The 24,760-nt window shown below is 42.3% G+C and overlaps 1 protein-coding gene across 1 annotated transcript; it reads right to left on the bottom strand.

Annotated features, from left to right (window-relative positions):
• Positions 1-3,864: 3,864 nt before the first annotated feature.
• SNX5 (sorting nexin 5) lies at positions 3,865-23,050 on the bottom strand (the record flags this gene model as incomplete). The annotated part of the gene is made up of 13 exons (XM_080716611.1): positions 3,865-3,915; positions 5,165-5,250; positions 7,597-7,756; positions 8,348-8,434; positions 8,524-8,563; positions 9,384-9,459; positions 9,538-9,643; positions 10,261-10,356; positions 11,107-11,230; positions 12,355-12,476; positions 13,765-13,875; positions 14,594-14,698; positions 23,000-23,050. The coding sequence occupies 13 exons, from the start codon at positions 23,048-23,050 to the stop codon at positions 3,865-3,867; spliced, it is 1,215 nt and encodes a 404-aa protein (XP_080572737.1).
• Positions 23,051-24,760: the final 1,710 nt, after the last annotated feature.

The raw sequence follows: 24,760 nt of genomic DNA, 5'->3' as shown, positions 1-24,760 counted from the left end.
TTTACTGTTGAATCTCTTACAAATATGCATAGCTTTTAGAAAGAGTACTGTGGGGGTGTGCCGAGGGGGGTGGGTAGAAGAGGGTGTCCTGGGCCCTTTCAGCACCCTGTCTGAAGCTCCACGGCCCACTGCCTGGTGTGGTCCTCCCTGCCTTCCTTTCAGACACCGCATGGCTGGGTCAGACTCAGCCAGAGGGGTTTCACCTGAGGTTGAAAGTAGTGGAAGGACACCATGCAGAACTACTAGGGGCAGGGCAACCCTCTTCCTGGTACTAATGACACTTCAGCTACAGGATGGTGACCTGAGCAGGTGACAAGCTCCCTCAGCCAGAGGGCCCATCAGCCTTGGCTACGGTCGGCCGCCTACTGGCAGTTTAAGGTGCAGGGTACTTACTGTCCCAACTGCTAAAAATATCTTCCAAATTCAGTAGAATGGCCCTGGGTTTCATCCCCAGTACTGCAAAAAAAAAAAAAAAGGGGGGGGGGGAGATGATGAGGGGAGCCAGGCGTGTTTACATATGCTTGTAATCCCAGCATTTGGGAGGCTGAGACAGGAGGATCGGTTCAGTTTCAGATACTTAAGCCCTTTGCAACCCAGTGAGACCCTGTTCCAAAATAAGAAGTAGGGATGGGGGTATAGCTCAGAGGTAGAATGCCCCTGGGTTATAACCCCAGTACAAAAAAATATATATTTATATATTTATATAAGCCTAGGTATTATGCACAACTAAGACGGGCAAATGAGAATGAGGCAGGACAATGTGAATGGAGCAGGTGGAGATGTGCTCTTTGTGACCAGCCTCCCAAAGGCTTCTTCCATGCTTGGATATTCCCAAATATTCTTTAGGAAGAAATGTATAACCTGTTTTATTGTGGTTGTATGTGTGAAACTAGTTCAGTCCCTGGACTAGACTACTCTGGTTTCTAAAAAACACTTTTGTGTTCGCTTCCTTTGCTTCGAGAGCCCTTCTGGAAGGGTTCTCCAAGAGTCCTACAGCTGGGCGTGGTGGCACACACCTGTAATGCTAATGTTTGGGAGACTGATACATGTGAGTCACAGGCTCAAGGACAGCCTCAGCACTTTAGTGAGGTTCAGTGACCTAGTGAGAGTTCCCAAATAAATTCATCCAGGGGTAGAATGCCTCCAGGTTCAACAAAACATAATTCTCCTAGTGTGGATTTGCCTGGAGGATCATTAGCAGTCTCTGAAGACCACATCCTAATAGGGGAACCTCAACAATGAAAGCACAGAAGCCTCCACACTCCAAACCATCCCTGGGCCACCATGGAACTGTGTTGCCTATGCCCGCCCACCCACTCTTCCCTTAATCTCTAGCTCGTCTGGAGCACTTACTGAGGCATCTACAGAACCTGCCTTGCCAGGTCTCAGCTCCAACTGTCCTCTCATCAGTCCCCAGGGACTAGTCTGCAATGCTTAGTATTGGGGAGTGCCTCCTGCCAGTCCTAGTTCCCCAAGGGATAATTATAGCATAAATATACTGCACCCCATCAGCGCTGAGACTGAGCATCCCTGAACAACTTGCTTTGCTATCCATCCTAGAGGGAAAGATGGCAGGAAGTTAGTCATCTAAAATCTTTCAACAAAGGCTCTCTAGAGACCACCGTATGCTCTCAACTTAGGGGACACCTAGTCACATACACAAGGTTTAGCTGGCCCAATGGAGGCTGCTCAAGCAAATGGCAGAGGAAGGTCTCAAACTGTCAAAAGACCTCATGTGAAGTGCAGAGGCCTGAAACCAGACAGCTGTGACAAGGACAGCAGAGGACACTGGTCATGATGCCAGGAATATAGAGAAGAGTGTGGAAATTGGAAATGAGTAGACCAACAGCAGAGGTAAAACTCATTTTGCACGTTTCCCAAGTATGTGCTACAGAAGCAGAAGACGTTGTGGCTGCTACTTATGTGCGACTTTAGCTACCTATACCAAATGGGGAGGCAATTTATAATCCCACTACTTGGGAGGCTGAGACAGGATCAGTTTCAAAGCCAGCCTCAGTAACTTTTGAGTTTTTAACTATGAAGCTGTCAGCAACATAGGGAGAACCCATTTCAAAAAAAAATATGACTGTGGTTTGTACTTCAGAGATAGAATGCCAATGGGGCTAAAACAGCAAATAACCAATTCTGCAACTCAGACCAGTTAATGGTTGTAGAAGCCAAAGGTGGTAGATAATAGGATTTTACCTGATATCAAAAGCATCTTCAGCCAGGCGTGGTGGTGCACGATTGTAATCCCAGCATTTGGGAGGCTGAGACCTGGAGGATCGCAGTTCGTGACAGCTTCAGCTAGTGAGGTCCTCTGCAACTCAGTGAGACCCGGTTTTAAAATAAATAAAAAATAGGGCAGAGGGTGTAGGTCGGAGGTAGAATGCCCCTGGGTTCCATCCCCAGACCCGCCCCCCCCCCCAAAAAAAAGCATTTTCATGAGTGAACTACAAACATTAGAAAACCTCACAGTAGGAAAAACCCAGTAGATAGCACCAATTTGCGGTCATGACACCCAATGGTCATGTAAGCCTGCCAAAATGTAAACATTAGGCAGCTGTGGTTGCACAAAGCTTGTTACCTTCAGAACTTTGGAGGCATAGAATAAGGACTGCAGGTTTACAGCCAGCCTCAGCAATATCCTGAGACCCTCTGCAACTTGGTGAGACCCAGTGTCAATAGGGTAGGAGGTGGGGCCAGGTTTGAGACCACTCAGTAACTTACTGAGACTCAATCTAGCAGAGTTACTATTTCCAAACAAGAAATTAAGTGTCTGGAAGTATAGTTCAGAGAAAGAACACCTGGGTTAATGCCCAGTCTTTCATTTGCAATCACAAACCCGAGATCAGGGATAGGTAACACTTCCTAACCAACTGGTCTACAGTCCCTAAAAATAATTCTGAGAGCTGGATACGGTGACACACACCTATCATTCCAGTACTTGAGAAACCAGGGGGATTCTACATGAAGGTAGAATGCCTCTGGGTTCAATTCCAGGTACTAAAAGAAGATTAGAGTGAAGGTCAACAGGACTCAGGTCAGACAGCCAAACTCTCCCCCTGTAGACAAGCTGCAATTGCTTTCCTCAAGACACATTCTGGCTGTTACCCACAAAAACACTCCACACAGTTGTACTATTTATTATATCCTTTATAAAGAAACAAAAAGGCCTAAACATGTAGGTATGCCCTCAATCATCAAGGAACTCATCTTTCTTGTAGCCATCTTCTGATGCAAGTCATATTTGTTTCTATGTATATATCTATATACTCTCCTGCCCTTAAATGTTTATATTCCAACTACAAAATGGAACTGCAAAGGTTTTATAAAGATAAATGATCTTATTAGCGCCATAGTACAAACTTTTGGGTTAATAAAGAAACACAAGAAACAAGGGGTGGGGGGGGTGTCACTTAATGAAGAAATGGAATGTCTGACAAGGAGCTGCCGCCATGTGCTGCACTGGCACCTCCAGGACAGAATCGTCTATAAGATATAGGCACATGAGTCAGTGTGAAACACCGGGGCCGGGCGATTGCTTCTACTTGCTTCCAGAAGGCTTGTGTCTTCTGCACCTTTCTTAGTAACTGAAGACAAACTACATGAGAACCCAGTACTTAGATTTTGCCCTCTCTGAGGTATTAATGTATAAGGAAAAGGATTAGTTATGTCCAAGTAGCATGCAATAAAAATGTTTTTAAACCAACATGGTTAAGTGTTAAGATTTTTTTAGAAATCAATATACTTATTTCACATGATTTTAAACTAAAGTAGAAGCAAATCATCTGCTGTGGAAATTATTTAAGTGCAAGTGACTCTGGCTTTCACATTTGCCTCCTTCCCCAAAGGAAAGACAGATCAGTTGCTCTTGAACAAGTCAATGCAGCTCTGCAAGAGGGAGACATTATTCTGGGGGGAGAAAAAAAGAAAACAAAATGCAGGTTAACACCAAAGTCAAAGTAGCCCAATGAGTCATTTTAGAATGTAGCAATTGCTATGCACTAAAGAATCACAAACCCACATAACTTTCCAAAAGTTCTGAAGCCAGCCAAAGTTGGTTGGCACTAAATCCCAATTAAACTGCAACCTATCCCAATCTCATCTCATGAAGCTTCTCTCCCTAAAAGGGACTGCTGTCCAGGGAGGCACCAGGATAAGGAGCAGGTTGCCACTACTTCAGCACCTCACTCCCCCTACCCACCCCTGCCAGCTCCCAAATGCAATCAGGGATTCCACCTGAAAAGGCATTAGGAAGATTGGATAAAAAGTTGCTGAGATTAGCCAGGCGCGGTGGTGCACGCTTTGGGAGGCGGAGACAGGAGGATCGAAGCCAGCCGCACTGGCTTAAGAGACCCTGTTTCAAAAATATAAAATAGGTCTGGGAGTGTAGCCCGGAGGTAAAAGGGCTTCCAGGAACCCCAGTACCACCAAAAAAAAAAAAAAAAGTTGCTGAGGTTGGGCTCGGCAGCCCATGCCTATCATCTCAGTACTTGGGAGGAGACAGAAGGATCACAGGTTTGGGGACAGCTGAGGCTCAATATAGGGAGACTCTATTATAAAAATAAAAAAATAGGGCTGAGGTTGTAGTTCAGAGGTAGAATGCCAGAGTTCAATCCCCAGTACCATGAAAATTTTTAGGATACTAAAGAGTTATGGGTGAGACTGTTAAAAAAAAAAAGTCTATCTGGGCATGGTTGCTCATGCTTGTAATCCCCGCACTTGGGAGACAGAGACAAGGAGGATCGCGTAGGTTCGAAGCCAGCCTCAGCTACTTAGTGAGGCTCTCAGCAACTTAGTGAGACCCTGTTTCCAAATAAAATATAAAATAGGTCTGGGAGTATAGCCCGGAGGTAGAAAGCCTCTGGGTTTTACACCCAGTACCACCAAATAAATAAATAAACAAAAAAATAAAAATAAAAAAACAAAGAGTAGGCTCTTCAGTGTGGTCTGTGAAGCCTGTGGAAGAGAAGCAGGGGCCAAGAATCTCCTTAAAGGCTATTTCAAAGCATTGTAAACTTTTCATTTACAGTAGAAAAAAAAATTCCATTAAGTGGCTAAGTGTTATAGGGGATTTAACCACAAGGAAAACACCATCTGCACCTAATACAGGGAGGGCGGGACGCAAAAAGTTGTTGGCTTATGTGAAACAAGCACTTACTCTGGCATGCTTTATTTCCAGTTCAGACATCTCAATTAGATTCTTCCTAAAAGCCGCCACTCTCTTCCGTTTGAAATTTACAAGTTCTACAAAGAAAAAATTGAATTTAACCAAACCAAGAAAAGTTAAGTTTTCATATTCATCAGTTTCCAAACACAACTCTTACACTTGATCTTCAGAGCAAGATACCTCTATTTCCTCACCTTTTTTTTTTTTTGATAGTAGAACCCAGAGGCTTTCTACCTCCCAGCTATACACCAGACCTATTTTTTATATAATATTTGGAAACTAAGATACTAAGCACCTCAATAAGTAGCTGAGGCTGGCTTCGAATCTGTGCAATCCTCCTGTCTCAGCCTCCCAAGCACGGGGGTCACAAGGGTGCCCCATCACACCCGGCTATTTCCTCACATTAAAAAAAAAATTTAATATCTGGTACTAGGGATTAAGCCCAGGGGCATCCTACCTACAAATATACCTCCAGCACGAATTGAAACACTAGGTTCTAAGACTCACTATTCCTGAAGATGTCCTCAAACCTATGATCCTCCTGCCTGAGCTTCCTAGGACTCAGGTATAAAGCTGCCACATCCAGCTTCCTAAAATGTTCTTACCTGGGATAGGGCTACACCACATGGCTTCTGGTCACTGTGATCACAAGTGGCCATCATACCCAACCACCAAGCACTAAAACTGATGAGGAGCTGCGCTCTTACGACAGTAATGTTGCCTGGGGAAAGGGCTTAAGTGAGAGTTCCAGGGATGAAAACTCTCCTCAAAAGACAATATGTAATAGCCAAAAGTTTTATGGAACTGGGTGTACTGACTCGTGCTTGTAATCCCAGGACTTGGGAAGCTGAAACAAAAGAATCATGGGTTTGCGGTCAGCCTCGGCTACTTGGTGAGGCCCTCCACAACTTAGTGAGACCTTTTTTCAAAATGAAGATAAAAGCAAATAGGTTTATGGAGAGGAAAAAATGCTGAGCATTGCTGAGGAAAATGCAAATTAAAACCACAATGAGATACTATGCCTCATACCTATGAGAATGGCTTTTATAAAGAATATGGTCACCAGAGCTGGGGACAGGATTTCAGCTAGACAGGAGTAAATTTTGAGATCTAATAATACAGTGACTATAACCAGTAATAAGGTACATTGTATCCATAATATTTAATCACACCAGGATACATGTTAAGTGAGATAACTTAGTAAGCTTCAATGCTTACTAAAACTGATTATTCAAAACTGTTAAGTTTCAAATCACTATAAATACAATTATGATGTTAATTAAAAATGATTTCTTAAAAATTTGAGCTGGATGTGGTCTTGCACACTTGTAACTACAGGAGAGGCTTAGACAGGAGGATCAATCACACGTTCAAGGCCAGCCTCAGTGAGACTAATCATCCTAATGATTAATAGGGCTGGGGGTAGAATGCCCCTAGGGTCTATCCCTAATGCCATGAAAAAAGACCAGGCATTGGCTGGGCGTGATGGTACATGCATGTAATCCTACTACTTGGGAGACTTGAGACAGGAAGACTACTAGGTCAAAGGCTGCAGCAACTTGGAGACCTTGCTTCAAAATAAAATGGGTTAGGGGCGTATCTCAAGAGATTAAAAGGTCTGTGATGTCATAAAAATGTAAAAAGCTGGTTCATTATAGTCTCACATCTATAATAAATTTCCTTGGAAGTTTAAACCCACTATTAGAAAAAAAGGCATCCAGGCATGGAGATACACATCCATAATCCCTGTACTTAGAAGCCTAAAACAGGAGAATCACAGGTTCAGGGACAGCCACAGCAACTTAGTGAGACTGTTAGGTAGTATGATGGATTCCATCCCTAATCACCACAAAAAGAGGCTAGTTCCAACAAGAATCAATACACAGTAGGTCTAGGAAGTCTAATGAAGAATAGGTATGTGTAAGGGGATTCGATTATTTCCTCAGACTTGGTGGCTAGGTAACTGTACAGAGAAACTGGATATGGTATAAATCAAAATAACACCACAAATGAGGGGAAGATAGGTACAAAGAAGGCATGTTACACATGTGTTCTGTCAGGAATGAATAAAAAGAATCAACATAAAGAAACAGCAACTCAAAATGAGGAAAAATGCTTACAAATAGAAATTAGATTCTTTGAAAAGGCCATTATCAATACATAATCAAATCCCGAGTCAAGGAGACTAAGAGACAGGATAACTTGATATGAAAGCCAATGTCATCTCCTTTGGTTTAAGTGCTTGTTTATATAGACAAGGCCAAGTTTGAGTATGTCTGTCATAAAAGACAGGGAGTGTTAAAATGAGCAATTCTGAGTTAAGGATAGATGGGTGTTTTCGTACTTTTGTACTTTTCCTCTCTATAAAGCTTGAAATTAGTTCCAAATAAAATGTAAAGAGTAGAAGAATGCTCCTGCTCAACCTTCTTTTGCAGATTCAGAAAGCTGCTCAAATTTCTGACAGCATTCCTGCTGGTGTGCCTCTGCCACCTTGACATCTTTGCTTTTCAACCGGGCTTTATCCAGAGCTTTGTTTGAATTTTCATAGTCAATGAGGGCTTTGGTGCGTCTGTATAAGAGGTCCTAAAAAGAAAATAATCACAGCATAAAATTCTCCAGGAATCAAACAGCTAAAGCAGTCTAGAAAATAACACAGGTACGTGCCAAGTATACTTCCTGAAATGATAGCAGGAATCTAATCTATGTTAATACCTCTCCTCTCCACTATTTTTTCTTCTCTTGGTGGTTCTAGAGATTGAACCCAAGGGCATTCTACCTCCAAGATAAACCTCAGCCCTATTTTTTTTTAATTTTAAAACAAGTCTTTCTAGGTTGCTAAGACTCTCACTAAGCTGCTGAGGCTGGCCTCAAACTTGAGATTCTCCTGTTTCACCCTCCCAAATACTGAGATGAAAGGCATGGGCTAACACCACCACACTTGGCTTATCTTTTGAAACAGGGTCTCATTAAGTTGCTGAAGCTGGCTACAACCCTGTTTAATGGACACAATGCCACAAGAGCATGTCAATTACCCAATCAACTGACAAAATTCCTATCTAATCAACTTGCTGACTATAAAGTAACTTTCCATTTTTAACAAAAACAGACTGTCTTTTATTTCTGGTATAGCAAGGTGATCTAATAACTGTCAAGGAGTTAAAGGACTCATCTTACCTTTGCAGCCTCTATGTTGAGCATGTAGTACCGAAGGAGCTCTGTCAGCTTTAAATCTTCATCTGACGAGACTCGACCCTCTACTTTCTATTTAAAAAAGTAAAGGTGACCATCAAGGAAGAGATCTACAGATTATAAAATATACATGTTATAAAAACCAACACAAAAATCCTTACCCTAAGTTTCTCAAATAGTTCAGCAACCTTCAATAGGTACCTGAAAATATACACAAAGTTGTGCTTAAGGTCTTCTAAGACATGAATTGAGGAGTCCTAGCCTAGCCTTTGGTACTTTATGATTGTAATTTACTAAAGTGTTCTCATTATAATGGTCTCGAAACATTCCAACCCATTTCCTGCCCAAAATGGTCCTCATCAAATACAAAGAGAACTTTTAGGTTTTTTCTTTTTCTGTGGCACTGGGGAATGAATCCAGGGGCATTCTAGCTCCAAGCTACACCCCTAGCCCTATTTCTTATTCTTCATTTAAAAACAGGGTCTCAATAAGCTGTGGAGGGAGGGACTCACAAAGTAGTTGAGGCTAGCCTCAAACCTACAATCTTGTTTCAGCCTCCCAAATACTGGGATTACAGTTGTGCATCCAGCTGATGGTCAGGTTCTAAAGAGCTACCATCATCACAAAGCAATAAATTATGCTGATTTTCAACTTCAAGGCAGAAGCAGTATTCCCTGTTACTGGCAGAGGTAGGTTAAAAAAAAAATGCTATTCTGCATTTTTTGTATTGCAAAAGAAATGCCCAAGATAGAGAAACCATAGAAAGCATATATAAAGTATAAGATCAGACTTGTGCCACTGTATTATCATCAAACCAAATCTCTTCAAGAATATCTAGGGCATTTAAGAGCACTCTAAGCCAACAGGCATCATAGAAGTGCTTAGTATAGCACAGAGTTCTGGAAAATACACTTGGTGAGCTTGTGCTTCAGAAGAAAACAGAAGCCTCCATCATTGTGTTTTTAATTACAATACTCAGTAGTCAAGAGGCCAAGGAAATGCTTTCCCAACAATAGCTTACTTTTTGATGACTGTTGGTTCTTCTAAAGCCAGGCTCTGCAAGCAGGCTGCAGTGTGGATATAGTCATCAGCAACATCTGAAGAACAATCACAGTCCTTTTTATAGGAGCAGAGCAGGCGCACCAGCAAGGCTATAAGTGCTAGTTGGTACTTACTTTTATGAGATCTGGTCATTCTGTCAGCTTTAGCACAAGAATCCTTGATTCTATTGTAATAGTTAATAAGGAAGTTCTTTTCTTGCTCAAAGAAGTCATCCACCTCCTAAAGAGGAAGAAAAAAGTCAAACAGAAATTCCAAGAATTTATAAGATACTGACAACCATGGCTAGCAAAAATCAAATGCTTGCAGGAAATGTCTAGAGTAAATTATTTAAGAGCACTCTGGCAATGACCAGTAAATTGTTAATAAAGTGGTTTTGAAAGGCAGTACACAGCCACCTAGTCTTCAATACACTGTATTCTGCGAGTTTCTTTTCTTTTTTTAATTTGATGGACATCAGACCAAATGGCAAGACTGATGGATAGACAAAAGTCCACATAAGGGCTCATCTCACACACATATATAGTGGAAACAAATGTTAACAGGTAGAAAAAATAAGCATACAAGTCTACAAAAAAAGCAAGCAGGAAGAAATAAATATACATCAATTTAACTGTGCCAAAGTTTCAAGATTTGACACTGCCCTCTACTCTCTACTTTATACCTGTACTCTGGGCAGCCAAATTAATTTTAATATTTAATACAATATATCTAAAAGTATACAACTAATGAGACAGTTTATAAGTTAGTGTTGTGCATTATACAATTATCTCTTCCAAAAAATAGGTCATGCATTCCCAAATATTCAGGAAACTTCTCAGAGATACAAAGCCTCTTACCTTAACTCCAGAAAACAGGACTTCATCAGCACTTTTCACCACACTCTTAAAAAAGCCGCCAAACATCTCTTTGGTATTTTTCCGCCTGACACTTAGCTAAAAGAAGGCAATTCCAAAGAAGAGAATGTTATATATATTTTCTCTAATAAGTTCTGAATAACATTCCAAGTCAAACATTTTTGCTAATACAGGAACACATAATAAGGTTATCTTTATTATAAACACTATGTCTGTAAAAACACAATGAAGAATTGTCAAGTTAGGGCTCATCTCACATATATCAAATGGCAACAAATGTAACAGGTAGAAAAAATAAGAATATAAGTTTAACAAAAAGAGCAAGCAGAAAGAAATATATGTCAATTTAACTTCAACTATTTCAAACATAATTTAGATGCAGTTACAAGAATAACTTCTACAATGAGCTTTGTGGGAGAAAAGCATAAGAAAGTTTTCTATCATACTTGTATTAGTAAGAAATTCAGATTTAGTTTTCTAGGAAATATAAACTTTCTGGGAACTGAGTTCAAGGCTGTAAATTCTGGGCAAGTGCTACACTAAATCTCCATTCCTGAAGTATACTTTTTAAGGTACACTCATATTTTAGGGGGCTCTGGGGCAGTGTTACTGGGGATTGAACACAGGAATTTGGCACATTCTAGGCAAGCATTCTACCACTGAACCATACTCTAAGCCCTTTTGACATAGGTCTCCCTAAATTGCTGAAATTGTCCTTGAGCTTGTGATTCTCAAGCCTTAGCTTCCAAGCAATTAGGATTAAAAGTGTGTGCAATTATGCCCAGCTAAATCATACTGGACCATGGAAATTAAATAAAATTGCCTTACATCCTGATCATATTCCAGGAAAACATGAAAGTTGCGATCTTTACTGAGAACAGGATGAGAAGAAAGCCGCTGAAGAAAGACTTCATGGGAGGACACAGTCTTCTTAAAGACAGCGAGATACTCACTGAAAAGACATGCACACAGAATTCAGTTGGCACCACTTAACTACCTCATACTGTCCACTCCTGGTTAACTCTATTGTTCTGCTCAGACCAAGTAAAATACTACAACTGGACCAACACTTAATAATGTGACTTGACTTGGTTATCTACTTAGTTAATAAGGCAGTTGCCATTTTGGAATCAGTGGAATGAACCAAGAAAAGTGGTGCTAAAATTGGATTTAATGAATCTAAGTCCAAGAGCCCCCAAACCTACAAGCAATTACTGCTCTTATGTAGCAGCTATAGGACCTCTGTACCTTTAAAAGACCAGGAAATTCTTTTATTTTGCAATCATGTATACAAAGAGTCTAAAAAGTCTCAGCATCAGCAAAGTTGAAGTGGCTTTATCTCAATCTAGGCATTAAAAAGCATGCTCAGCTTTCGCAATGACAGGACCTCAGGAGGGTGTGTTTGAAGCTTTATTCCAGTGTGCACCCCCAGGCACGCCTATGTCTGCCTGGAGGTATGAGCGCGGCCTCAGACAACGTGGGCTTAGGGCAGAGACTCTTCAGTGTTAGTGGGAGGAGAAGGGAAGATATACTCAATAGTATTTCCTAATCTTTCAGGTATATGAAATGGTATTGTGCTATAGTTCTAGAGTTCAGGTTTGATTGGCTTTAAAGAGAGAAATATGAGCTGAAGAACATCTGGTAGAAAATTTTCAGTTCTCAGTAATGCAAGCCTACAACTATGACACAGAAAAAAGAATCAATTTTTGCTTGAAAATCACCACCAGATTAAAATATGCTGCCTATGGACCTGGCCTCTTTCAAACCCTCAATAGTTATTTGGAACACTCTGTAACAGTATTCATACAACCCAGCTTCTCCACCTTCTCCACTGTGCCAGACCAGCAATCCCTACTAAGCATGGCTTATCAGAAGAAAAACGGAGTCCATCTAATGTCCATGGCCTTCAAAGAATCCAAATACAAAAAACACATCCCACACTCTGCAAGCTGAGTTTTAGAAAACAGTACTAGGCAACTTACTAAAGAAAAAAAAATTTAGTTTTCAGTTTCTTGATTTCTGTGCACAAACACAGAAATTGGTCAAAAGATAGCATAATCAAGAAAATCCACTTACGCTTCTAGTTCTTGCTTCATCTTGGCAAATTCTTCTTTGGTCATAGAACCTTCACCCTCTCCCAATTTCTGCATCTTTTCTCGAGGGCCATCAAAATCTGGCTTTGTAGGAGCAGGAGGAATCTGCAGCAGACACAGGTAACAATGCATGAGCATCTGGCCACAGGACTTGTCAACACCTTCAACTCTTGCCACTGCAAACAGTATCCTAGTGACCTTTTCATTCCAGCCGCATTCTCTAACCATTTAGAGAATGCAGGACGCCATTTTCATTGCAATTTCTTGTTCAGTTTATACCAGTGTCTATATTGCTTCAGTGTTATAGTTTAAAATTAGTATAATCAGCCAGGCATGGTGGCGCACGCTTGTAATCCCTGCGCTTGGGAGGCTGAGACAGGAGGTTCATGCAGGTTCGAAGCCAGCCTCAGCTACTCAGTGAGGCTCTCAGCAACTTAGTGAGACCCTGTTTCCAAATAAAATATAAAATAGGTCTGGGAGTATAGCCTGAAGGGAGAAAACCCCTGGGTTCCACCCCCAGCACCACCAAAAATAAATAAATAAATAAAACAAAATTAGTATAATCAATGCCAACCACCAGTGATCAATCATCAAGATTATATTTGCTGGGTGTTGTGGTGCAAACCCATGACCCTAGTTCTTGGGAGGCTGAGACAGGATAGTTTTAAGAACAGCCTCAGCAAAGTGAGACTCTCATCGAGACCCTGTTTCCAAATAAGAAAATCAGGCAGGGGGATGTAGCTCAAAAGTAGAATGCCTCTGGGTTCAATCCACAGTACACACATACAAAAAGGTCCTAATTTTGAAGGAACAGAGCATTCCTAAACACAAGCTTCAAATGCTAATTTTATTCATTAATGTACCTTTTCATTTGAAATCAGCTTGAGTATATTCCTATAGTTAAGAATTAACTCAAAAGCTGACAACTGCCCCCTTTTCTATTATCAACAATACTGAGGTTTTCTAGAAAACAATCCTACTCATGCCTGAAAATAAGGTGCCAGAGAAAAATTGTACCTCACGGTAAGATATGAATGACAGGCAAGGTGGCCTATTCCTGTAATCCCAGTACTTCGGAGGATGAGAATGAGACTCTCATCACCCAGCAAGATCCCATTCCAAATAAAAATAAAAATAGAGCTGAGGGTGTCACTTAGAGGCAGGAAGCCCCCAGGTTCAATCTTCAGCACCCCCACACACTTGAATACTCGAACTGTTTACCCTCTTAAAATGCATACAGCATACATAGGCCTGGAAGTGTTTCATCTCATTGGTGTAGTAGTCTTCACATAGAAGAGTTACACAGATGAAATCACTTGACAACCTACTGTAAAAAGCAGTTAGCCTTTAAAGTAGAATACCTTAATTATTTAATTTTCTAAAATGTACTCACAATAAGTCCAGCATAGTCTGTGGTTTCAATAAGAGTATCATGTAGCCACACAAAGTCTTCGTGTTGCCTTGTAACAGAAAACTCTGGGCTCTGAAATGTGGGCAGTGTGGTCTGTAAAGAAAGAAAGGAGAAGTTCACTGGTAACCACCAACTGGTTTGGGTTTCCAGGGCTACGATATGGGAAAAGTCTGCATAAAAACATCACAATTAAGATCCAATTAAGAACAAAGCAGTAATACTTATCTCCCCCAAGATTCAACCGGACACCTATAAGGCACTTTCCAAAAAACACCTTTCTGAAACCTGTAGAGAATCTAAGAATCTACTAGTAAAACAAAAAGTAGGAAGTTAAATAAATATAACCACCTTAGGTCTAGCTCTATATTCAAGACTAAACTTACTCCATTTATTATTAAAAAGAAAAGCCATCACTTTTAAAGACTCTCAGGAACCTAGCAGTACCGTTTCAAAAAAAATAAAAGGACTGGAGTTATAGCTCAGATATAGAATGCCTCTGGGTCTAATACTCAATACCAAAGAGTCTTAGCTGCAGTTTACTGCTATGTAAATTGTTCTTGGCTTCCTTTTTATTCCAGCCAATGCTACTACTATGATCAGGTGAAACCAAGCAGAGAATTGAGTTACCAGTCTTCATGCCACCCCCAAATACGCAAGGTATTCCAATCATGAAACCAAGAAAACTTCAAGACAAGGACCTTCCAAACATGATATAGAAAAAGCAAGCTAATGAAACTACCCTTAGGCTCAAATTAAAACCCAAAGTAAAATATCTGAGTTGGGTTAACTCAGTTGCCACTCTATTGCTTACCTTGGTGTGCACAGTAAATTTGACCTTATCTCTCTCACTGAGTGCATCAGGAATGTCAATCTGAAGTGAGGGGTCAACGTTCAGGTCCACAGACACAGATCTCAGCTGAAACACATTGAGTATTTAGTTTCAAACTCATTTCATACCTAAAAAGTGCCTATCCCAAACTGGGAGGTAGCTATTAAAAGGTATTTTTATACAGAGATTACTAAGAAAGTCAGTTGAAATATCTCAAAGTTTATTTAAAATTGAGGGTGAAACTTCTTTAAACCCATTCTGTCCAAAGTACTCCTATAATCTGAACAAAATCATAAACTTATGATTCTAGTATCGTGTCCATCCAATGAGAAATACACTTAACCCAATACTTCTCATCTAGTTAGTGTAGTGTCACACTAACTAGATGAGAAAAAAATCTTGAACTTTTCACATAAATGCCAGTACAAAAAGCCTTATTAATCATTATCACCAAAGATATGAAAGAAGTTAATGCTGGAAAAATGAAAAAGAACAGTCCCATGGTGTGAGATAAAGAGGTAGATGAACCTATTTATACTGCAGATACTGTTGCAAACACCTGAGAAACCTAGACAAGAAGGGCAAGTTACAAAACTAACCAAAGCAGATTCCTCCTGTGGTTAGACATAAGCTCAAGCAGTGCACCCTACCCTGGAAACAACCAAAGCAGCTTAGTTTGGAAGCTGGAAACTCAATGGTAAATGTATCCAGCTCCTTTTTGCCAGTTAAAAATTTTTTAGTCAGGAGTGGTGGCGCACATTTGTAATCCCAGCACTCAGGAGGCTGAGACAGGAGGACCACACAGGTTCGAAGCCAGCCTCAAGTACTTAGTGAGGCTCTCAGCAACTTAATGAGACCCTGTTTCTAAAAGTATAAAATAGGTCTGGGAGTATAGCCTGAGGGTAGAAAAGCCCCTGGGTTCTACCCCCAGAGTACCACACACAAAAAAATTTAGAATAAGAGTAGCCAGCAGAAATAACTGGGATACTGAGCTGGGCATTGTGGCACGCTCTTGTAATCCCAGCATTCAGGAGGCCAAGACCCGAAGATCGCTGTTTGTGGACAGCCTCAGCTACTTAGTGAGGCCCTCCTCAACTTAGTGAGACCCTGTTTCAAAATAAAAAATAGGGCAGGAGGTGTAGCTCGGAAGTAAAATGCCTCTGGGTTCCATCCCCAACACCCCCCAAAAAAGAGCTGGGATACTAGGAAAAAATGGTTAAGGTTTTCCTATTAAACTTAGATCAAAGTAAATTCTTTAATTCTTAAAGCATATGAACTGGTAGTCAAGTGTCTCATTCACCTATTCCTCCTTAACTAGTGCTAAAGTCATGAAATTCTAGATTAACAGGGAGATTACTGAGTGAAAAATTAGCTAAGAGGATGAGGTGTTGAGTTTGAGGTTTTCTGTCCAATTTCTCTTGGATTCTCATTTTCAAAATAAAGACTACAATAAACTAGATTAGCTAAATAAACTAGAAAACGTGGCCCAAATAGGTGTAAGACTAAATATATTCGTTAAGAACACATAATTACCTTTCTCCCCTCTGTCTTACATGTTCTAAGTACTTCCCTTTTCCTTTAAGGGCAGTAATTTCAAAATGTAAAAATAAACCAGAAGTAGCCTTTAAGAATGGCTTTCAAGCCGGGCGTGGTGGTGCACGCTAATAATCCTAGCATTTGGGAGGCTGAGACAGGAGGATCGCAGTTTGCGGACAGCCTCAGCTACTTAGTGAGGCCCTTCGCAACTCAGTGAGACCCGGTTTCAAAATAAATAAATACTGGGCAGGGGTTGTAGCTCGGAAGTCAAATGCCTTTGGGTTCCATCCCAGACCTGGGGAAAAAAAAAAAAAAAAAAAAGAATGGCTTTCAGCCAGGCTTGCTGATAATTCCAGTACTAGAGAGGCTGAGACAGGAGGATCCTGGATTCAAAGCCAGCCTCAGCAAGGTAGCAAGAATGTCAATCCCAGTACCACACACACGCAGGAAGGGTTTCCCCAAAGAAATGTTTCAAATTCTGCCAATGGAACTTAATTTTAAAATCAGCTATAAGTAAGATCATAGTATAGTCCTGACACTTCAACCTAAGAACCTTTCCTTCCAAATGCATTCTTGATGACATTTATATGGTTTAATTCCCACATGTCTGCAAGATCAATGCAAACAAAGATAAAGCTTATGGCCAGGGACTCATTTTATCAAGACTACCACTCTAGTTCTGGCATATTTCTGATAAATGCTTCCTTCCTTCTGATAAGATATAGCCTTTAAAAACACCTACACATAAACCACAATGTAATCACACAAGAACACTGGACACTCCACCCATCTTCTGTTTGTCAGGGTCAGAGGCCCAAGTACAGAAATAAAGTTGGACAGGTTCTAGAAATGCCAAACAAATCCTGTGGAGACTTTGGAGGCAGCAGCTCTGGGGACAGGTCTTAAGTGCGTGTCCCAGAGCGCAGCCATAACTACTACAATTCAGTAGCTTTCCTTTCCCTTTTTTGGCTGTTTAGGGATCAAATCCATGGCCTTAATATGCTAGGCAAGTGCCCTACCACTAAAGCTTCATTCCCAGACCTCCAATCCTTAAAAGTCGTAATTCCTGGTTTCTATCATCCCTCAATCTAATATGCTGATAATTTCATTTTTGCACCCTACAAAAAGGCAAAACTAGTAAGCTTGTAAAAATTCCACATGGACCGCCTTTGGAATTAGGAATACAGTACCCAAGGAATCGATTATATCCAAGTAATTGGGGTTCATTTAAGTGTCATAGTTAAGCCAGGCGTGGGGGCAAATGCCTTTAATCCCAATACTTGGGAGACTGATCCAGGAGGATCAACAACCTAATGAAACAGCTTCAAAACAAAAAATAAAATAGAAAGCCCACCAAGTGCCATGTGCATGTAAGTCACTACCACTATGAGCACTATGATGTGAGTCTATAATGTACCAAAAGTATAAAAAATTTGAAAACTGCAACTAAGCCAGATATGCTTCTCCAAAAGAAGCTCAAATTCTCTGTATGTACTAACTTTGGAATTCCAACAAAAGCCCCAAATAGTTAACATTATAGTCTTAATCACCACATAGGCATGTAACAGTATTTGGACCCTTAAGCATGATATAAATGGACTTTCTCATAACCTTCCAGATGAAGCTCTATCAGTGGAAAGCTGGAAATGCCCTAGGGATGTTGCTCAGTGATAGTGCTTGTCTAGCACATGAGGCCCTGGGTCCCATCCCCAGAAGCAAAGTTGTGAAATGCTTAGAGCTTCTAAGTCAGCATCTGTGTCCTCATTCCAGAAGTACCAAGTATGATTAAAAGTTCAGCATTTCTTCTTATACTTGCTTAGTCAACAAAATCAACACCCTCCAGTCCTGTGCCATACTTGCTACACAAATCACCAGCTCAAGAGTAGGAGGAAGCTGGGTGTAGTGGCACACACATATAATCCCAGTTCTTGGGAAGACAGGAAGATGGCAGCTTTCAGACTACCCTCAGCAACTTAAACAGATCCTGTTTCAAAATAAAAGGGTTCAGCTGGGCATAGTGGCCCAGGCTTGTAATTCCAGTACTTGAGACCAAAGAATTGCAGGTCTGCAGCCAGCCTCAGCTACTTAGGCCATTTGCAACCTAGTGAAGCCCTGTTTCAAAATAAAGAATAAAAAATAGGTAGAATGCCCCTGGATTCCATCCCCAATACTGCAAAAAAAAAAGAAAAAAAAGAAAAAAGAAAATAAAATAAAAGGGCTGGAGGTAGAATGTAGCTCAGGAAAAATGCTCCTAGCTGGCCATGGTGGCACACGCTTGTAATCCCAGTATTCGGGAGGCTGAGACAGGATCACAGTTCCCGGACAGCCTCAGCTACTTAGTGAGGCCCTCCATAACTAAGTGAGACCCTGTTCCAAAATAAATAAAAAATAGGGCAGGGGGTGTATCTCAGAGGTCAAATGTCCCTGGGTTCCATCCCCAGCCCCCCCACACACACACACAAAAAAAAGCTCTTGTGTTTAACTCTCCAGTACCACACACAGGGGCAAAAAAAAAGGTAGGAGGGGGGCATGGGCATTACTCTCCTTTTACCCACCTCTATCCCCTAAGCTTGAGGCATCCAAAGTACTGCTTATCCAACTCTTTATGGATGTGGTGGTGCGTGCCTGTAATCCCAGTACTTAGAAGGCTGAGATAGGAGGATCACAGGTTTGCAGCAAGCCTAGGTACAAACTAGTGATGACCCATTTCAAAGTAAAGAATAAAAAATAAAGCTGGGGGTGTAGCTAGGAGGTAGAATGCCCATGGTTCAATCCCTAGTACTGTGCCAAAAAAAAGCTTCAAAACTCAAGCCCAACCTTGGGCTGCCAGACTGTTGGTTCCATGCAAAGCTTTAATCTGTTTTCTGGTTCCCAAATCCCTTGTCATTTGTCTCTAACAATGGAATTTAGACTTTAAATGGATTCTTGTGAGAGTTCCCTATAAACCATCACCTATAAGAATATACTTTCCTATCAGATCCTTAAAAAGAATATAATCACCCTCCTCGCAAGAAACAAGGAAAAAGGAAGCCTTTTTTCAATTAGAAAAGCAAGTTTTTTTGCTTTTTTTTTTTGCGGGTCTGGGGATAGAACCTCTCGAGCTACACCCCCTACCCTATTTTTAATTCGAGACAGGGTCTCATTAAGTTGAGGAGGGCCTAAGTAGCTGAGGCTGTCGGGGAATTCTGATCCTCCTGTCTCTGCCTCCAGAATGCCTGGATTACAAAGCTTGCACCACCATGCCCAGCTTTGTTATTGCTTCTGCTATTGAGAATTGAATGCAGGGGCATGCTACTTCTGAGTTAAAACCCCAGCCATTCCGGGACAAGCATCTTGCAGCTGGAACTTGCAATCCTATTGTAGGGCACCCTGCTTGGAAAGCAAAATCTAAATTTTTAAGAAATCAGACTGCTTTTGATGAGTGCCAAGGCACTTCTCTTTAAGAGACAAAAACCTGTTAGGGAATCCCCTTTTCATTTCCTCACCTGATCAGGCAATGGCTACAGGACAGCCCTGCAGCGTTCTCAGCTGCTCAACAGTCTTTCAGGCATTCAATCTGGGCCCAAATATAATTTATAACTCATTCTGGCACAAGACTTTATCATCAGCAGCAAAACTCCCTCTTCAAAAGGTTTAATGGCGCCGGGCGTGGTGGCGCACACTTGTAATCCCTGCGCTTGGGAGGCAGAGACAGGAGGATTGCGCAGGTTCAAAGCCAGCCACATGCGCTGGCTTATGAGACCCTGTTTCCAAATAAAAATGTAAAAATAGGTCTGGGAGTGTAGCCCAGAGGTAGAAGGGCTTCCAGGAACCCCAGTACCACCAAAAAAAGGAAAGGTTTAATGGCTCACAGATGGCAAAAAGCATCTATGTAACCTGACAACACAAAAAGGCAAGATTCAGAAACTCAGAACTCAATGTGGAAACATGAGATGTGATACACATTAGGTTATCATGATCCTTGTAGTCTCTAGAGTGCTACACAGCCAAAATGATAAACAATCAGACAAAATTAACTCCTTGGTAACTGATCTACTAGAATGGGGGAAGGCTAGTGAAATCGCTATTTTAGTATAACTACTTTGGGACAAAACATTAAATTATATACAATGCCAGTCTCTTCATTTCCCTATCTGACTACAAAGAAACTGCTACAAATATATTCTTATATACTTAAATGACGGCCAAGTTTCCATCCCAAAATGAAAGAAATATACTCAGCACATGCTATCAGTGTGCATTTCCTTCAGACTGTTCCGCTTTAAGCATTCCACTACCTAAGAAATGACCTCAAGGAGTGGTCTGTTCCTAGCATGGAAGAGGAAAGAAGCCTGCCTCCTGGAACAAATCTTCACTTTTTTCCCCACAGAAGTAAACAGGACATATTTTAGCTGGAAAAACATTCATATCTTCAACTCAAGAATGATTAAATAAAACTTAAAAACCTGAGAGAGGAGGATCAAGGTTTGTGGACAGCCTCAGCTACTTAATGAGATCCTTTGCAACTCAGTAAGACTGTTTCAAAAAAAAAATAAGGCTGGGGATGTAGAGTGCCCCTGGGTCCCATCCCCAGTATCACAAAAACACTTAAAAACAGTGTCACACACAAACTTCTGTAAACATTAAAGACCCATATTACACATGCTTATACAACACTACTACTGTTTCAACTCACAAAAAGGAAATGAATGCTCTTTAAGAAATTTTAAAGTCCTTTCCCACACCTCCCTTTATGGTTTAAGTGTCAGTATTTAAAAAAAAAAAAACTTGACTCAAAGTATTGGCACTGTGAAATGTTACTCTTCTCTCCAATTCTGAGGATAACCAAAGCTTAATTACCTTTGTTCTCTCCCATCTTCTCATTGTAGCACTGGTGCATGAAACTGAACCCACTATAACTGCTCTACTAACTCTGCCTTTACAGGAAATGCACTGTAATAAGTGTCTTCAAAGTACTTCTCAAAGACCTCAGACTAACATAGGTAACAATGAAATTACTTCAGGGAGAGCTTACAAAAAACTAGAAGGACTGCAGCCAAGTGATCAGATTTCCACACTCATCTTGGTGAGATGGTACCCAGAGGGACCCATCCCTGCTGACACCAACCATTCTCACCAGTAGTCTGCCAATACACAAGCAGACTGCAATAGAACACTGCAGACTGCAGGGCATCTGGAGGCTACATGGCCCTAGTTCCTAGAACAGGAACTGAGGCTTGGAAGAAGGTCAATGCAGCACACTCAGCGAATGGATAAACTGAATCATCACTTCACAAGGCCACAAGCCCGTGCACTGGTCAAATCTTCTGAATAACACCCTTCTTAATAACTAACCCACATCAAGAAACCCATCTAATATTATATGTCTGGAGTGTATCCAAATGAGTTCACAAAGCAAAAGGTCTTTAAGGATCTTCTGGCAATCTGTAAGGGATCTCCTGGGAAACCAGCACAATTCTGCAAAAATAAAAGCTTTAAGAAAAATGAGCTTCTTTCATTCAGAACTAAAGCCCTTCATCTACTACCTAACACCTGCATGTTAGATTTGCTTTTGGGGTGTCAAAAGAATTTTTTTAGAAGAGGCATCTTAAGAGTAACTCAATGACCAAAAAAAAAAATAGGTATAGCTAGGCATAGTGGCATAGGCTTGTCATACCAGTACTTGGGAAGACTGAAACAGGATTTCAAGTTCAAAGCCAGCCTCTTGGTAACTTGAGGCCCCCCAGAACCTATAAAAAAATTGGGCTGGAGGTGTAGCTTGGAGGTAGAATGCCTCTGGGTTCAATTCCCAGTACCAAAATAATAATCCTATTCCAATGTCCATAAGAGTCCATAAGAGTAGAGCGGGGGTGATGGTGCATGCTTGTAATCCCAGGGCTTGGAAGGCTGAGACAGGATTGCTCTGGTTCGAAACCAGCCTCAGCTACTTAGTGAAGCTCCCAGCAACTTGGGGAGACTGTTTCCAAATAAAGTATAAAATAGGTCTGGGAGTATAGCCCCAGAGGTAGAAAGGCCCCTTGGTATCCACCCCCAGTCCCACAAAAAAATCTAATTAAAAAATAAAAATTAAAGCCGGGCGTGGTGGGGCATGCTTGTAATCCCAGCATTTGGGAAACTGAGACTGGAGGATCGCAGTTCTAGGACAGCCTCCTAAATTTCTTTTAAAAAATTTCCTATCGGAAAAACTATACTGAAGGCTCTGCAGCTTGGATTGCGGCACATAGCCTGCTCGCAATGCAAAACCAAGAACTCAAACCTAAAGGAACGAGTGGAAGCTTTTGTCTTTACTACTTACTGCATCGGTAATATTTTAGACATCAAAAGTTTGGGACTTGCATAAAGAGAAATAAAGCCAAGTTCTGTAAATATTAGAGCACCTAGTAAAATTACGCATTTCCCACTACGACACATTTACCGTTTATAAAGTTGCAAATACCATGCTAAAGTATGGCTCGATGGAATTTCCCGTTTGGGTCACTAAGACCTATTTCCTCAAAAGGTGGGGCAGCTTGGAGGCAACAAACCACTGCTTTGTTCCGAGCTGTTTTCACGTTCACCTTCTAGTCACCAGGGAGCCAAAGAAGTTTTAATTTTTAATATCAACACATTCTGGCATCTCCAAGGACTTGCCCCAAAGACTGGCCGAACGTGTGCTCGTTATCGGGCACCGGGGAGGGCCTTACAGGAGATGATCCTACTTGTCTGGTTCTCCCTGGAACTCCTCGGGGCAGCCTACGGGAAAGCGAGCAGAATGAGCCTCTGGCTGGCCACGAGTAGTCAGTGCACGGGGGAAAGGCCGGGGACGGCATGCAGGGCCTCCACTTCCAGAGGCTGAGGCGGGAGGGACCTCACCTTGCTACGGTCCTCCTCCTGCTGCTGTAGCAACTCGGGAACCGCGGCCATGGCGACGCGGGCCTAGAGCGGGGGCCGCCTGGCTGTGCGAGGAAAGAAGAAGCTGGGCCGCCGCCGCCTCCCGGGCGCCTCTCAGGGGCGACCGCGGCCCCGCCTCCGCGGGCCTCCCTACCCGACCGCGTCCGGAGGCCTCGGGACTCCGCCACCATCCCAGCAGCCCCGCAAGTAGGCGAGCGGCGCGCCACGTGCTCCCCCAGAGCGGCCTCCCCCGACCCCGCTGCCATCCATCTTGGAGCGGGGCAATGAAGCAACGTAGGGCCTACCCTGGCTCCGCGCCACGCGGAGACTACCGGCCGGGGGCACCGTCACGGAAAGTGGACGGGACCGACAGCCTCCCAGAGAGGCGCCTCTCGAGAAAGAGCGCGCGCTTCTGCAGGGGAATTTATGGCTCCGAGACCAAGATGACGCCGAGCGGTGACGTCACGAGATCTCGCGAGAGAGTGCGCGGTATTTGGAGGCGCCCGCGTTTCCGCGGAGGGGCGGGGCTCCCGCGTGCCACGTGACTTCCGAGAGGTACTGCGTGGGCGCCGCAGTGCACGCCGGGACTGCCTTGCCTGGGGCGGGGCCACGCTCGACCCGAGCGCGGGATCGAGAAACTGCGAGTGCCAAGGCTCTCCTGGTGTCCGGAGGGTTAGGTCGCGCGTGGCGTCTGAGGTACTCCTCCTGCGGTAGTCTGTGCCTCTACTTAAGTCGTTTCTTCCAGATCCGGGCTCCCGCCCGAGGGCCACAGCCGACCTGCCCCCACGTGGGCCACGCAGCGGAGCAGAGCATCGCTCTCTGGGGATGAGGATAATGCGACCCCCTGACCCCGCTCACCACTTCCTACACGACCCTTCAAAAGCTCCAGTTCCGTCTGTAAAACGGGGTCCTAAGCCACGCTTTACAAGGTGTAAAGGTTAAGTGAGAAATTTCGTGAAGAACCTAGTAGGGCGTCGCAGGGAAGGGTTGGTTTCTCAGCCTGAGGTCATCCGTGTCCATTGCATTCATGATGGAAAAGAATTTCAGCACGAGCCAATCTGAGACATAGAGGTTTATTTAGGAAAGTAGGAGCTACACAATGAAAAGAGAATGTGGATCCTAAATTACAGATTTTTCAGGATATTATCTGTCTTGTTAATAGTGTACAGGGCAATTGTTTCTTTCAGTGAACTCTAGGATCTTCAGACTTCCCAGAAGTTTGGGGAAGACAGGCCTGGGAAAGAGAACTGTTTTGGGGAGTAAAGGTTGAGGCATTCTAGCACCAGGTTCTTATATTTTTCTTTTCTTTCCTATCTGTCTCCTTTCTACCTATTTATTTCTTCTATCCTACAGCAAAGGGTGTGTTAACTCTAACTCAAAGCTTCAACAGAACAGGCTCCATCATTCTATTTTTTAATCTCACAGACACCTTCTTTCCTTAGGGTCCCATTTCTTCAGATAAAAGATTAGGGACATCTTGCCCAGACAGCCTATTAATTGGCATTTGGTAAGTGCTAGTCCTTCTGGTATTAATGAGGAAATAGTTTTCTCCAAACATGTCAAAAAAGTTTATTGAATACAATTTTTTTTTTAACTAGGGGTTGAACTCTGGGGCATTCTACCTCCACACTATGCCCCCAGCCCTTTGTTTTTGTTTTTGTGGTACTGGGGATGAAACCCAGGGGCATTCTACCTTTGAGCTGCACATCCAGCCCTATTTTTTATTCTTTTTATTTTGAAACA

This window comes from Muscardinus avellanarius (genome assembly GCF_963383645.1).
Source record: "Muscardinus avellanarius genome assembly, chromosome: 19".
NCBI lineage: Eukaryota > Metazoa > Chordata > Mammalia > Rodentia > Gliridae > Muscardinus > Muscardinus avellanarius.
This window is presented reverse-complemented; position numbering and strand designations above follow the sequence as displayed.